The following is a 15372-nucleotide window of genomic DNA, read 5'->3' as shown; positions in this document are numbered from 1 at the left end:
GCTTCTGAGCTATGTTGACCACCCCTTAAACATAGACCTGCAATGGGGGAGGTGGAACTACTTGAACCATGCAGGTATCAACACCGGTGATTGGTGTATTTACACAATGGAAGCTAGAAGCCTCTTCCAGGCAGAGAGGAGGACTTAGGGTTACAGGATGCTGTGAGCCAAAATGGGAAAGATCACCTTAATTAGTGTCATTACCTTATTGTATTCTAAATGCTCCTAAGATTTTTAAAAATCATCTCCTAGCAAGGAAGAAGTCAGTCATGGTGTTGGTAGAAACCTGATCAATATCAGAGGCGGCTGGTCTTGCTCCCAGCCACAAGTGTTTGCCAGAAAAACCATGGCAACATGAATTAGGAAACCCAGTTACACATTAATTTGTATCATTTATCATTGTGTTAGATGTACCTTAATAAGATGTATGCTGTTAGCAATAGGTGTATACCTCCAATTCCAGATGGAAAATCACCCAGGCTTTGAAACTACTTTGAAAATATGTGATATCAAATCAAGGTGCATGGTTTCACTGCTAATCTGATGACAAAGAGATACTGAGCATGAACTCTGGAATCTGGCTCCCATTGAATCAATATTCTATTCCTTGCTGCGTAGCCAAGGGCAAATAACAAGCCTCTGTGTCTTTTTTTTTTTTTTTTAATGGAGGATAATTGCATCTCCCCCAAGGTCTGTTGGTGAGGCTAATGACATGATAAATAGAGATTAACTGGTGCCTGGTATGTGGTAAATATTCACCAGCACTATTACTATTTTTATGTCTTACCTTTTGTAGTAAGATGGGGTAGGAAAAAGTATGGCTTTTCTAGCTATGCAGTTCCATTGGAATTGATTTTTTTTTTCTTTTACGGACTACTGCCTATTGTAAGAGGCAGGTAGGTGTTTAAGGAAATGTACTTTTTGTTTTTTTTTCTTTTCTTGCATAAACATGAGATATTCTGTTTCATTCCTGCAAACACTTGAAATAGTTTCCCCATTAAGCACAGACAGGCCTTGAACCCTGCAGAAAGCTAGACTTTTGAGCTAATCTGAGCACATTTCCCAGCTCTGGAGAGAGATCCTCCAGCTCAGCACAGTGGCATTTTATATAATTGGAAAAGAAGAAAGTTCTGTGTCTACCTGAGCACCGGACCCCTTGGGCGATGAGCCCCCACATGAAATTGGCACAATATTCACACCAATGTGGGCCTCGGAACGTGTGGACCTGTGATCCAAAAGGAAGAAAAATGTCAGAAAGTTCAGTCATTTAAAGGCAGGTAGCCTCAGACATGTCAATGAAGATCAGCAGGAGCGATCCCCCACTGGGCTTTTCCTTCCAGTAAAGCAGTTGCAAACAGATCCTGAGAAAACAGAGATGTGCTTTGATCTTTGAAAATCCTTCATCGATCCACCATGCCCCAGGACAGAGTCAGAAAGGTGCGTGGAGAAACAGATTACAGGCCATGCCATCAGCTAAGGAGTAAGACTCTGACCACCCACAACAAGGCACTGTGTGGACAAACCCAAGATAGCCCAAGCTGGTCGCTATAACCTGCATTTAGCTCAGCAAGTTCTGGAAGGCAGAACTCAATTACTTTGTCCTTCTGACTGAAGTTTTCCCATCTCTACACTATCCAGGCAGGTATAAATAAGACATGATTATGGGATAATTAAAAGGTTCCAAGTCTTTGAGCTACTTCCAAAAAAGGCATTTTAAAAAGTAAAGGAGTTGGCTAAACATGCAGGCAACCAATAAGGCCTGTGGAATTGCTTTCCCCAGAGATAGTTTCCATATTCAGTAGGACTTGGTGTGGCCTTCAGGTAAGTAAGCTGAAAATCTTTCCTGGTTGACCAAAGTGCTGGTCTCATTGATTGATGCTCCCAGCCAGTTGTTAAATATTCTGAATATCACAAAGTAAGGATGGTCTTATCTCTGATTATTGAGGCATAGGTCCTCCTGTATTAAATTATGATTTAAAATGAAAACAAAACAAAGCAAAAATACTGGCATCAAAGAGCTTTAAGAAGCAAATGTGGCCACGGTCAATCTAAAATGACCATAGGCAGTCTATCGGGGGCATACAAATGTGCACGAAAATGTCCCGAATTTTTACAAAGTTAAAATATTATAAAGCATTATAGAAGGCCTTTCAAAGTCATAAACCTCTATTAACAAAAGAAATGTAGACAATTTTTTTTTTTTTTAAACTGCTTTTATTTAACAAAAAAACAGGATGACGAGTGCGGTCACAATTTGGAAAGGTGTTCATCTGAGTTCTACTTAAGAAAAAAAGAGCCTCAGTTTGAGTTCTTTATTCATACATGTTAGTAATTGGGTGTACATAAAGAGGCAAACAAAATGGGTCTGGATCTCTTCTAAGGAAACTGATGAGTAAAAGCAGAGAAAGAAGATAAGCTAGTTAATAAATAAAAAAGAGCAACTTATGACTCTGTAATAAAGTGAAGTTATAGTAGTCTTTCTGGTATTTCAGTTTATCACATGCAAACTGCCTATTATATAGTTCCTGCTTTGAAAATGATGCCAAAAATTTCTCAACATTTTTCTAGGGAATGACCCTAAGAAATGACAAAGCATTTTTTAACAGGAATGCAGAGAATTCATCCCAGAAAGACTTACAGGGCCAAATGTCATAATTCACTTAGAGGCCTACCAAGATTGAATGCAGTACTAAAAGAGTTCCTCAGTAAAGTATCCTATCTAAAGTTGGACATTTTCTAAATTCAGCAATTATACATTTCTTAATATTTTACTAGAAATGCTCTTAATTATGGCAGCAAAGTCAATTGTTAATCTGCTGTGAAGATCAATTAAATATAATAAAATAATATGTAAAATGCAACTCCAGAAAAAAAAAAAGTATAAAAAGGGCTACAGAAGAAAAAAAGATGAGGCTGCTACTAGAGAGACCAAGTGGGGCCCAACCTTATCCAGAATGGTCAGGAAAGCCTCTTTTGGTAGGTGACCAGATGGAAAAGAAGAGCCAGTTCTCTTCCACAGGGAAAGAGAAAGGGACAGAGATCATTCCCAGCAGAAGGAATATATGGAGGCCTTGCGGGAGCAAAAGAACTTGGTGTGGTGAAGGAACTAGATGGCCAGGGTGGCCAGAACACCAAAAGTTGGGGGGAGAGGAATTGGAATGAAGTTGAAGGTAGGATAGGAAAAGTTACACAGGGCCTTAAAGGCTTTATTCATGAGTGTGGATTTTGTTTCGATCTAAGTACAGTAGGAAGTTCTTGGAGGACTTCCCATAGATTTTTTTAAAAGATTATTCTGACAACTGTGTTGAAAATGAATGAGAGGGTGTTAATAGTGGAATAGATATGAAAACTATGTTGTAGTCTAGTTGAACAATGATAGAGCCTAACACCTGGATGCTGGCAGTGGAGATGGAAAGTGGAAGAATTTGAGGTATATTTTGAAGATAGAATTTATAGGACCTGATAGTAGAAGTGTGGGCCTTTGAGGGAGACAGGAGTCAAGAATGACTCTGAGATTCTAGCTTAGGAACTAGGTAAATGATGATACCATTTGCTGAGATGGGAAAGACACTCTTCTGGGGAGAAAGTGAAGAATTCCATTTTAGATGGGTTAGGGTTAAATGCTGCTATGATATCCAAGTGTTAGTGTCAAGCAGGAACTCATAGTTTGAGAGCTCAGAGGAGAAGCAAAGACCAGAGGTATAAATTTCACCATCTATGATGAATAGATGATATTTAAAATTGTTTGAATGAATAAAAAGTATGGTCATGCATCACTTAATGATGGAGCTACATTCTGAGAAAAGCATCCTTGGGTGATTTCATCATTGAGGGGGATCATCATAGAGCGCACTTGCATAAACCTAGATGGTAGGGCCTACTACACATCTAGGGTATATGGTATAGCCTATTGCTCCTAGGCTACAGACCTCTACAGCATGTCACTTTACTAAATACTGTAGGCAACTGTAACATAACAGTAAGTATTTATGTACCTGAACATATCTGAACATAGAAAAGGTACAGTAAAAATACAGTATAAAGGATAAAAAATGGCACACTTACATAGGGAAGCTCCATTATAATCTTATGGGTTCACCATGATATATGTGGTTCATTGTTGACCTAAATATTGTTATATAGCACATGACTATATTAAAGGTAGGGAGCAGAAAACAAAAGAGAGCTCATCCCCAAGCACTCAGTGTTCAAACATTTAGAGAAAACCAACGAAGTGTTCCAGAAGCCAAGAGGTGAAGAATGTTTTAGGGAATGAATGGTCAATTATGTTGAATGCTGGTAAGAGGTTCAATGAAATAAGTACTAAATATTGACTCAGATACATGGAAGTCATTAGCAACCTTAGCAACAGCAATCTCTTTGGATGGCTGAGGGTAGAAGTAAGACTCAACTGAACTGAAGAAGGTAAGGAAGTAGAGAAATATGTGGGTACCTCCTCTATCAGGAAGGCTGGCTATGATGTTCAACAGAGATAGAGGATAGCTCAAGGGAGATGTGGAGTCAAGGAAGGACTTCTTTAAAAGATGGGAAACACCAAGGCAAGTTGACTCGTTGATGAACTTGATACAATAGGTAAGAGACTGGAAATGCAGAAGAGAGAAAAGATAAGCAAAGGAGTGATGATCCTCAGAAGTTGAGAAATGATGGAGTTTAGGGTATCTGTGGAAGCAGTATATATTCAAGGAGAAGAACAGTTGAGATCTTTCCAGAATTCGTAGTGAGACACAAAATCTTCAGATTAAAAAAAGCTAAATGAGACTCAAACCAGATAAATAAAAATAATCTGTATCTATGCCGATTATACTGAAATTGCAGAATACCAAAAGACAAAGCAAAATCCTAAAACAACAACAACAACAACAACAAAAACCAAAACAGGTTATCTTTGAAAGGAGAGAAATAGGTAAAAATAGACTTTTCTTCAGCAGGAAGACATGAATAGATTATTGAATAATTTCATCAAAGTGCTCTGACAAAAATACTGCCAACCTAACTTTTATACCCAGCTAACTATCATCTAAAAGCAAGGGTGAAATAAAGATATTTTCAGACAAATGTCAAGAGTTTCCAATCACAGTCCTCACTTGAAGAAATACTAAAGGATATACTTCAGTGAGAAGCAAATTGAATCTAGGAGGAACAATTTCCAGAAGCAGTGGTGAGCAAGAAAACTGGTAAATGTGGGTCAATCTAATCATGCCCTATTTGCATACAACAATAACAAGATGACTAACTGTAGGGGACTTAAACATGGGGTAAAAAAATGACATGGAAGTTTGAAGGGGATGAAGAAGTCTAAAGTTCTCTTAATTTGGGAAATGTAAGAAGAGCTACTAATTAACTGAAGAATATTTGAAGTCAATTATGCATGTATTAAATTTTTGATAATTTAAAAAAGGGTGGGATGAAATCCATTAATCAAAAAGAATATATGGCTGGGTGTGGTAGCTCATGCCTGTAATCCCAGTGCTTTGGGAGGTCAAGGTAGGAGGATCACTTGAGGCCAGGTAGAGACCAGCCTGGGCAACATAGTGAGACTCCATCTCTAAAAAGAGTTTGAAATTTAGCTGGGCATAGTAGCACATGCCTGTAGTCCTAGCTACTCAGGAGACTGACATGGGAGGATGGCTTGAGCCCAGGTGTCCAGGGCTAAAATGAGCTATGATGGCGCCACTGTACTCCAACCTGGACAACAGACTGAGATTGTCTCTCTCTCTCTCACACACACAAATACATAAGGGAAAAAGAAATATAGGTTTAATTAAACCAATAAAAAGCAGGGAAGGAGAAAAAAGATGCAATAAAAAAGTACAGTGATTATAGAAAAAATCCTTATACAACTCTAATCAGAATAAGTGGCTCTAATTCATCACAAAAAAGATTTTTAGATAACATTTTAAAAATCCTTTCAAGAAACACAACTAAAACATGAGAGAAATGTAAGAAAGACATACCCAGCAAACTAGCCAATAGAAACCCAAAATAGAGCAAATATATATATTTGCATTATTAGTGATAGAGATAATAGAGATTTATTTTTACCAGAAGGATATAATTTTGAGCTTTTATATGACAATATGGTCTCAAAAATATAAAGCGAAATTGAAAGACTTACAAAGATAAATTGACAAATCCACAATCATAATGATTTTGACATCTTTCACAGAAACTAGTAGATCAAATAGCTAAAGTTGATCTATGAATACAAAAGGGATCTCATATCCAGCAATTCAAAGAACACATACACTTTTCAAAACCACTTGGAATATTCATATCAATTGACCACAAATTAAGCTTCAACATATACAAAAAACTGATACCATACATACCATATTCTGAATATAATACAATAACATTTCAAATAGAGAGCCAAAGCCCAGTATGTTTGGTACAGTACATTTGGTACCAGTAGTATACACTGGAAAGACAAGAAACCAAATCACACATATATGGATACTTGGTATATCTCAGAAGTGGCATTACAAATTAATGGGGGAAGGATGTCAGACAGATGAATTATATCCTATTTTCATCTTATTTCCACCTTTCCAGCAACTCATTATTCACTCGTTTGTTTGATATTTACATGCTGATTGCCTGCTTTGAACTTGGCCCTGTACTAGTCCTTGGATATACAAAGTCGAAATAGATCAGAGGAATAAGAACTGCCTGAACTCAAGGGTCTCATTATCTACAAGAATAAACAGGCAATTATGTGTCAGGTGATACAGCAGAACATGTAGGAGATCCTATGGTAGTATAATGGAGAGAATAATAAATTCTTCCTAGAAGTCTGCGGAAGGGGATATTGAACTGGGCTCTGAAGGATGGATAGGAATTCACCAGCCTGGGAAAGATTGAGCAGGTGGGGAAGTGATGGTGTTGACTGGGGAGCAGATGACTTGAGGAAGACATTTACAGAAGAGGAAACAGCATAACCAAAGGCCAATGAAGGTGGGCTTAAGTTTTGAAAGGCATTCTTTTCTGGCAAATAGTGTTTAAAAAAAAAAAGGAATGACATCACGTTGGTCTCTGAAATATCCTGAGTGGATGAAATAACCTCATCTTAAATATCCCTATATCTTGGGGTAAAAATGAAAATGCAATATTTAGAAATTAAGTGAGTGGCTACATGTTTACTAAACATGGACAGAATGCATATTGACAAAATATAAACTGGCCTATTGTTTCAGGAAAAACAGGATAGGCTAATCACAGATTTTCTAAAATTTCACTTTTTTTGCCAATATTTTTAAAAATAATTGAGCACATCAGGATTGCATTTGAATGCTTATTATCACTGTCCATATTTACCAACATCCTTTCCCAACAAGTATCCCTACTGCCTTTGATCTCTTTTGTCCAGCCAAATAAATGCATAGACATCTCGAAGAGCAAGTAACACCCAGTGTCCCCACACAGTCCCAAAAAAATAAAACAAAATGAGAATAGAGCGAGGATGTAAAGTTAAACATTATTTTAGGCCCATTGCCTACTTTCCTTTTTGGTGATGGGCCATTGTTTATTTTCATGACCGATATATTGTTCAATTTTCTTTTGGATCCACAAGGACAATCTCTAGACAGAAGGCTACATGTAAATGCTGAGGGCATGCTCTGAGCCCATTTTATTTGGCTTCTACTTATTATGTCTACTCTTTCATTGAAATACACCATATCTTAAAATTCACTGGTCAGCTTTTTCCATTTTCTGAAGTTCATTGATTTGCAAGAATATCTTTTTAGAGAAAGAACATTTTGAAAACTTTAGGGCAGTAACTAAAATATTCTAGACAGGAAGAAAATACTCCAGACAGGAAGAATGTCTGTCCAAGACTATTATACTAGGCACGGTCTGCCTGGAATTCAAAAACCACACCAAACAAAAAAGATGATATTACACGAGATAAGGTATGTTTGACAAATAGCCCAGGAATGGCTATTTTGTAAAAACAAGAGCAAGAAGAGTCATCCAGAAAGATCTCAGGCATTTAGCAAGTATCCCTCAATATAGCTCTTTCTAAATGAACAGGATGTTATTTGTCTCATATCTGCCGAATCTGGAAGGCAGTATTCTCTGGTGGTTTTATACCAGATATGTTTTGATGGGTCAATGTAGACACCACCCAGATGTATTAATATCAGCTCAGCCTGGGATCTAAACTGTAAGAAGGAAAAGTACTGTTTATGACATGCTGCAGTTGAGAATTTTTGCTTTTTCTTACCAGTATACATCATGATTTCTTAGCCTTGGCACTACTGATTAACATTTTGGGCTGGAAAATTCTTTGTTGTGGGGGTTTGCCTCGTACATTGTAGGATGTTTAGCAGCATCCCTGGCCTCCACCCGCTAAATGCCAGTAGCACTCCCAGCTGGGACAAATCACAAATATCTGTAGGCATTGACAAATGTCCCCCAGGGGTCACGGGGAGGTGGGGGGGTGAAGTTTCCTTTATTGAGAAGCAGTGGTATAGATGGAAACCTTATTGCCTCAATTTGTCATTTTATTATTCATATTAAAAATCAGAATTTTGTTCTTTTGCTTTGAAAAGGAATTTTTGGGTCAGAGGCAGTTTGTTTGTTTGTTTAGCTACTTTATGTTCACAGAAGAGAGAGCTAAAGTCCCTTCCAGCTACATGTGGCTGGGTTCTGGAGGTCTAGTCTAGTGTTTGCCCAGGGTTAACTGAGAGGCTGGAGGGCAGGCAGCCTATCCTGCGTCACCCAGGTCAGCAGCACAGTCAAGGCTTCCAGATCTCTGCCAAGGACTTTTCCTATAATTTACTGTATTTCCCACCACCATGTGACATTCATCTCATATGAAAAATTAGGTTAAACTTTGAACTCTCCCCTTTTGCAAGACTAGATGAAGTCCTAACCTTGAAGTGACCCTTTTCAGATGTACGAAAACACAGCAGAGGTGAATCGATCTATGACAGAGACTCTGAGTTCCCTCTGAAAGGCTGGCCAAGGAGATGGGGCAGGAGAGCTGAGTTTCTCAAACCGGGCACCACAGATCCCTGGACTTCTCATTAGCAGCTGCCCTAGTTTAAGATAGGATTACATTTCTAAAATATTGATTGTCTCAAAGCTTTCTGGGAGTCTCCCCATTGCATAAAGTAAGATGTCCTCATGCTACTTAACTTTGGTCAGGTTTATGAGCACATCAACACCCACATCCTTTTGACACTTCCCTGCTCAAAAACCTCGAGTGGCTCCCCATTGCCAGTAGTGAGGTTTCTCAGTCTCAGCACTACTGGCATTTAGGGCTGCATAACTCTTTGTTGTGGTGGCCTGTCCTGGACGTTAGTAGCACACCCGGCCTCTACTGGATGCCTCTGGAGGAAGGAGAGGGAGAAGGAGAGACAGAGGAAGGAAGAGATAATGAAAGTAGGGAGGGAAAGGAAGGAGGGAGGGGGAGAGAAAGAGGGAGGGAGTTAGAAGGAGAAAAAGAAGAAAGGAGGGAGGGAAGGAGGAAGAGAGGGAGAAACTGGCTCCAGGTATACTCCCAGTTCCTGTTTCCACCCGTTCCTGAGTTCTGAGTATTCCCTGGAGGCTTTATGAGACCATCCTGTATAATAGTCTATTCAGCTTAAGATAGTTTCCAGGGGTTATATTACTTGAAAACAAGGAGTTTGTAATCATTATAATGTGGAGCAGGCTGAATTAGGAGGTAGACAAAAACAACTCCTCTTCATAGCACTCTGGGAGCAGAAACAACATTTTTTAAATCAAGCCATATATTTCCAAACCTGTTTATTCCAGTCTCACTTTGAGTCCCTCATTTTATATTTAAGGTGATGAGTTTTGCCTTTGTTTTGAATTTTCTTTCCAGACTTGTTTCTGGCAAAACAGCCTTTTCTGATTATTAACTTAAAAAAAAAAAAACAACAACAACAACAACAAAAAAAAACAAAACAAGCCCCCAACCATTCTGAAGCCAATTTCTGCCTGTGTCAATTTGCAGGTGCAATATCCAGCCATCCCTGTTCTCCAGGCACAGAAGTAGCATCAGATGGACAGAAAAGGGTGATAGACACCTGGGAGCTTGATAAGAAGGCAAGGCAGACAAAATGCTGGGAATGACACGAAGGGCTGACACACTTTTATGAGGTCAAGGGGGAAGAGGAAGAGAGAGGGGCTTGCATGCGGGAAGCAAAAAGTCTTCTTCCAAAGCAAATGACCACTAGGCTGAGAAGAATGCAAAAATGAATGAAAGGCCTAGAAATCATCAAGGAGCCTCAAATCCAGACTGGGAGGTGGTGGTGCTGCCACGTCCTGGACAGGTGTTTTAGTGGGAGCGTGGGGACATATTCTCAGCTTCTTGAACTTCTAGTCCTGGCCTCCAGGATAGCACGGGGTGGGGGTTGCATGTTGAGAAGGAGCATGCTACAAGAGCACACGCGATGGGGTGTGCCATGGGAACGGGGTGCTCCTGGTGCATCCTCAGTCTGTCAGCAGAGTGGGGGACATATAAGAGTAAGTAGGGCAACCATTTCCCCTACGTCCTGATGGGATGCTTTTGAAAGGCGCCACACAGGACAGCTGTAGTGAACTGGGACAGATCCCTCCTCCCCCTTACCCGCCCGCTCCCATGGATCAGACATGGGGTAGCACTGCACAGTCACCATCTCTGGCAAATGGGGATTGAGAGCTGACCCGACACATCCTGATAGGGCCTCCATCTCTCCTGCGCCATCTGATGACCCTGGCAAGGGCCCACTCCGTGGAAGGACTCTAGTACAATGAACACAAGTGCATACAACACACAAGCCGCACAAGAGGGCAAACTGCAGGGCAGGGAGTGAGGAGCGGGCTCCGAAAGCTCAACTGTAGGGAGATACGGTCCCCTGCTTTCTGCCAACGTGAATGAACAGCTTGTGGGCCAGGACCTGTTCTAGACACTGGGGTTTCTGCAGTCAATAAAACAGACAAAAATCCCCACTCCACGAACCCTCTCTACCCACCCCCTCCCATCGGGAGTTTCCCTCTGGTAAGGGGAAGGCAGGCAAACAAACACATAAATATGTACGATGTCAGCTGGTGATCAGCGCTAGGGAGAAAAGGGAAGCTGGTACAGGCTGGGCAGGAGGTGGAAGGGGGGTGGAAAGGGAGTGGGGAACACAGAGTGAGGGGGGTTAGAACTTTCTGGGCCTCTGCTCTCCATCCATATTCCATATCGGAAAGAAGGAAAGGTATCCTGGAAGTGCATGGGGGTGGCAGAGAATTTGGTAGGAAAGAGTGATGCAGATCCCCATGCAGACTGGAGAGGCTGGCAACAGAAGCAGCAGGCTGAGTGGGGGAAGGGCCCGCTCAGGAGACTCTGATGGCTCCAGGGCCCAGGAATCATCATCTTTCCACCATCTGGCCCACCCCAACTGATGATTTAAATGTGATGGACTCCTTTCTGTCCCCGAGGTCTCTCCCCTGCACCTTATTCGCTCCTGGCACATTTCTGACTCCAAGTTTTCACTCCTGTTGTTTGCATAGCCCGGGTGCTCTTCCTTTCCCCTGTATGACCATCCTTGATCTATTTATCTACTTGGGCTTCAGCCAACTTTCCACCTACCCATGAGGATTCTTGGTTAAGGCTGAGGGAACAACCACACTGCCTCTTACACAGGATCTCCAGCACCAGGGAGCCCCCTCCTCTTTGAATGCTCACAGAAGCTTGTCTTTTACTCCTGTTTTTTTTATACATCACCACAGGGTCAGCTTCAGGGCACATGTGACCTGCGCGGTTGCACAGAGCCCTGTCCTTAGCATGGTTTAATGTGCTGCTGTCATAGTTTTGAAAGTCTCAATATTTTTTTTTAACAAGAACCTCATATTTTCATTTTATACTAGGTCTCACACATTACCTGCCCAGTCCTGCATAATCAATCACACATATTAGTGTGAACTAATAGCTACATCATAAATTTGATTATAAAGTATAACACATACTCTGAATATGAACCAGCTAGAGCAAATAGACACTTTCAACTTACTACTAAAAATGGAAGCTCACCAGCTATTTTAAAGTTTTTTGGTGCCTCTTTTAATGAAGAAATGCTTGGTAAAGATAAGAGACAAAGAATAACTAAGTTTCACCACTTTCTGTCAGAGCAATGAAGCATTGATAAGAAAAATCCATGAAAACTTTTCTTTAAAGATGTTAAAATCAATAGCCATGGAAATTAGCAGTTGTGTCTGGACCAAGGGGTTGACACTTAGGAGCAATTAGATTACATCTAAAGACCTTTTTTCACGGACATAAAAATCTTTAATGAAACTGTAAACTTTAACATTACTGACAATGCATCCTTTAGGGTGAGGCTAGAGATCCTTCCTATTGAGGGTTCCTGAAAATGTCAATTACAGTTCCTATAACGGGTTGCATTGTATATCCCCCGAAAGGTGTGCTTCACTCCTAACCCTGGGTCACTGTGCATATGACCTTATTTGGAAATAGGGTCTTTGAAGATATAATTAAGACGACATCATACTGGATTAGTATGGGCCCTAAATCCCATGGCTGGCAACCTTGTAAGAAGATGACAGATATACAGAGACACACAGAGAAGGCTATATGAAGATGGAGGCAGAGATTGGAGTCGTGTGTCTACAAGACAAAGAACGCCAAGGACTGCCAGCAACCACCAGACGCTAGGAGAGAGCTGCAGGGCAGTTTCTCTTTCAGAGCCTCCAGAAGGACCCAACCCTACCCATACCTTGATTTCAGACTTCCCAGCCTTCAAAACCACGAGCAAATAAATCTGTGTTGTTTTAAGCCACCAAGTTTGTGGTCATTTGTTATGACAGCTTTAGTAGAAAGTACTTTTTAAAAGCTAGGAGAAACGTGTGAAATCTAAATCTAAATCATCTAAGTCATCCATTTACTTTTTAAACAAACGAGGGGTATAAACCAGTATTGGCTACAGGATGGAATACATTCAAGGATATAACCACCATCAGGCTTTATTTCATTTTCTCTTACATATAATTAACGAGAGAAGAAGAAAGAGATGGTAGAAAAGAGACAAAAGAAAAAAAGCCATGAAGAAGAGAGGGTAGAAAATAAAAAACTGAAAAAGCTAGATACAAAAATACAAGTGAGAGGCACAAAAAGATAGTAATAGATGCTAACATCAAATGAATACTTACTAGGTGCCAGAGACCACGATAAGTGACTCGCATGTATTCTTTAAACCTCACAACACTCCCATTTTATAGATGAGGGAACTGAGGCAGAGAGAGCTGAGCTCTTTGGAAGAACACGGTGTGGCCAGGAGTACTATGTGGGCTAAAGCTACCTCAGCACTGTGCTAAGTGTGGGGAGGAAGCCGAGCAAGCCGACTGCCGGGCCTCTGGGGTTGGCTGGCCTGAAGATTTTCAGAGCTCAGCCATAAGGTATTATTAGGGTGGACCATTCAAAAGAGAGCTGTTCCAGTTACAGCAGAGTGCCTCCTTAAATCAACTAGATAAACAGAGATGCAGTTATAAAATGAGCTAAATAACCGAGTGGTTTTTCTCTTGACAAACAGTTTTCATTTTAGAGAGGAGTCTGTTAATTTCACCATTCCTCCAACAAATACGTCTCAGTGCCTAGTAGGTCCAAGTAACCCTAGGAAATCCAGGCTTTAAATAAGCAAAGATTGCATCAGCACACAGTGTTGAAAAGTATACAATTATTGCATGCGATGAGGCGCAACTGTCCTTTGGTTCCCAAAGCTTTTGTTCTCAGAGCCGAATTTTACTTTGCTTAGACAAGCTTTGTTTGAGAAGCAAAGGCAGTGACTGTGAGCTTTCTGAGAGAATAGAGCAAGGTCCCAACTTAGGGAATGTTGGGGGTTTCTATTCATTCCTCTTGACAAAGTTCCTGGGCAGAGCAAAGGAAAGGGCTTTTTACCTGGGGTAATAGTTCTGACTGGGGCAAACAATCTTGTTATGGGGTAAGAAGAGAAACTCTACTGGCAAATTTGAATGTCAGGTAGGAGGCCTCTAGAAAAAAGTGCAGACAGCACCTAGCAAAGCCTATTATCTGATGAGCATGAAAATGTGATTATTTGTTCTTTTTATTGATTGCTTACTATATGCTATGCACATAGTAGCCTCAAATATTAACCCGAATTACAAATCAAGAAGGCTTCTGAATAAAGCCCATTAGAAGTTAATGTAAATAAAAAGCTAATGTAAAATTAAGGTCTGAAACACAAATTCCAAGCAGATGGCAGGGACCTAGGATAAGAATTTTCTTCCTTTAGTTCAGTTCAGTGGCTTGTCCCTAAAAACCTGCCACTGTATTTATAGCCTAAGCCTGCTTTTTGAATGTTCTTCCAAAAACCATGTAAAGTTTCCACCTAGAGTTAGTTGCGGGTGAGGAGTGGGGAGATTGAGGGTGGAAAGGGCAAGGAAGGACAAAGGGGATGCCTCATCTGGCCCCTGCCACTCATTCTTAAGGACAGTGGCACCAACAGTACCATTGAATGCCACAATCAACTGTCACAGCTACTTGGGGTCTGCTAAGTTTCAAAGATGTCTGTTTAAGACACGGAAGAGAAACGCTCCTGTCTGGCTTGTGTACTCCTCTTGAACAACTTCTCTATTTTGTGCCTTTTCTTCTTTCGAGAGCTGTTAACAGTGAATAGCTTTTGAGTTTTTAAACAAATATTAAAAGAGCTGCTGGCGTTTTCCAGTGATAAGTAATATATTGTGTTAGCAACAGTACTACTTACAAAATAAGATTTAATTATCTTTTAGTTTTAAAATGTCTTAAGATTAATTTTCCATTCAGGGATCTAACATTAAAAGGACTGAAATTAGTTTTGAAAATATCAACTATGTATATCTGTGTGTTTTTAACACAAGCTCAGACACAGAATATACATGGACAAGCTACTCCATGCAAACATATTATAGTATGGCATAATTCCAATTTCTTAAAGCCAAATGAATTGGAATTTTCAAGAGGAAGAAAAAGAATTTACAAGTCCATGAAGATCCATCCTCTCATCACTAGTAGTGTATCCACAGGATGCAAAAAAATCAAGGATTTCTGCTAAAAATCAAAAAAACACTTTCTTAAGGCCAAAAAAAATTAATGAGGATAAACATGGAAAACAGAGTAAAAAAAAAAAAAAAAAAAAAAACGGGAGGCATTTAATGCTCCAAATTAGACCTGTCAATATTCAGTGATGGGAGAAATATGAAAAGCTCTGGCATAGAAGAGGACCTATGCAATGCAATTCTTCACCCTAATGCTAAGTGTGTAGGGCTGTATAATTCCATTCCTCAGTTCAATTATAGCATGCAAATGCCTGAGCTGCTGGCTTTCTAAAAACAGATGCAGGGAAACAGACCAAACTAACACCA

General features: G+C 40.2%; 1 protein-coding gene across 2 annotated transcripts in view; it reads right to left on the bottom strand.

The window, feature by feature from the left end:
- CHN2 (chimerin 2) overlaps positions 1 to 15372 on the bottom strand; it is a 145718-nt gene that overhangs the window by 17106 nt on the left and 113240 nt on the right. For both annotated transcript variants that reach the window (XM_057302837.2, XM_034963851.3), the window contains exon 6: positions 1141 to 1225. In XM_057302837.2, the coding sequence (XP_057158820.1) occupies positions 1141 to 1225 (85 nt within the window). The remainder of the gene's footprint in view (positions 1 to 1140; positions 1226 to 15372) is intronic.

This window comes from Pan paniscus, chromosome 6 (genome assembly GCF_029289425.2).
Source record: "Pan paniscus chromosome 6, NHGRI_mPanPan1-v2.0_pri, whole genome shotgun sequence".
Lineage (NCBI taxonomy): Eukaryota > Metazoa > Chordata > Mammalia > Primates > Hominidae > Pan > Pan paniscus.
The sequence above is the reverse complement of the archived record's forward strand: the minus strand, read 5'-3'. Positions and strand labels throughout refer to the sequence as shown.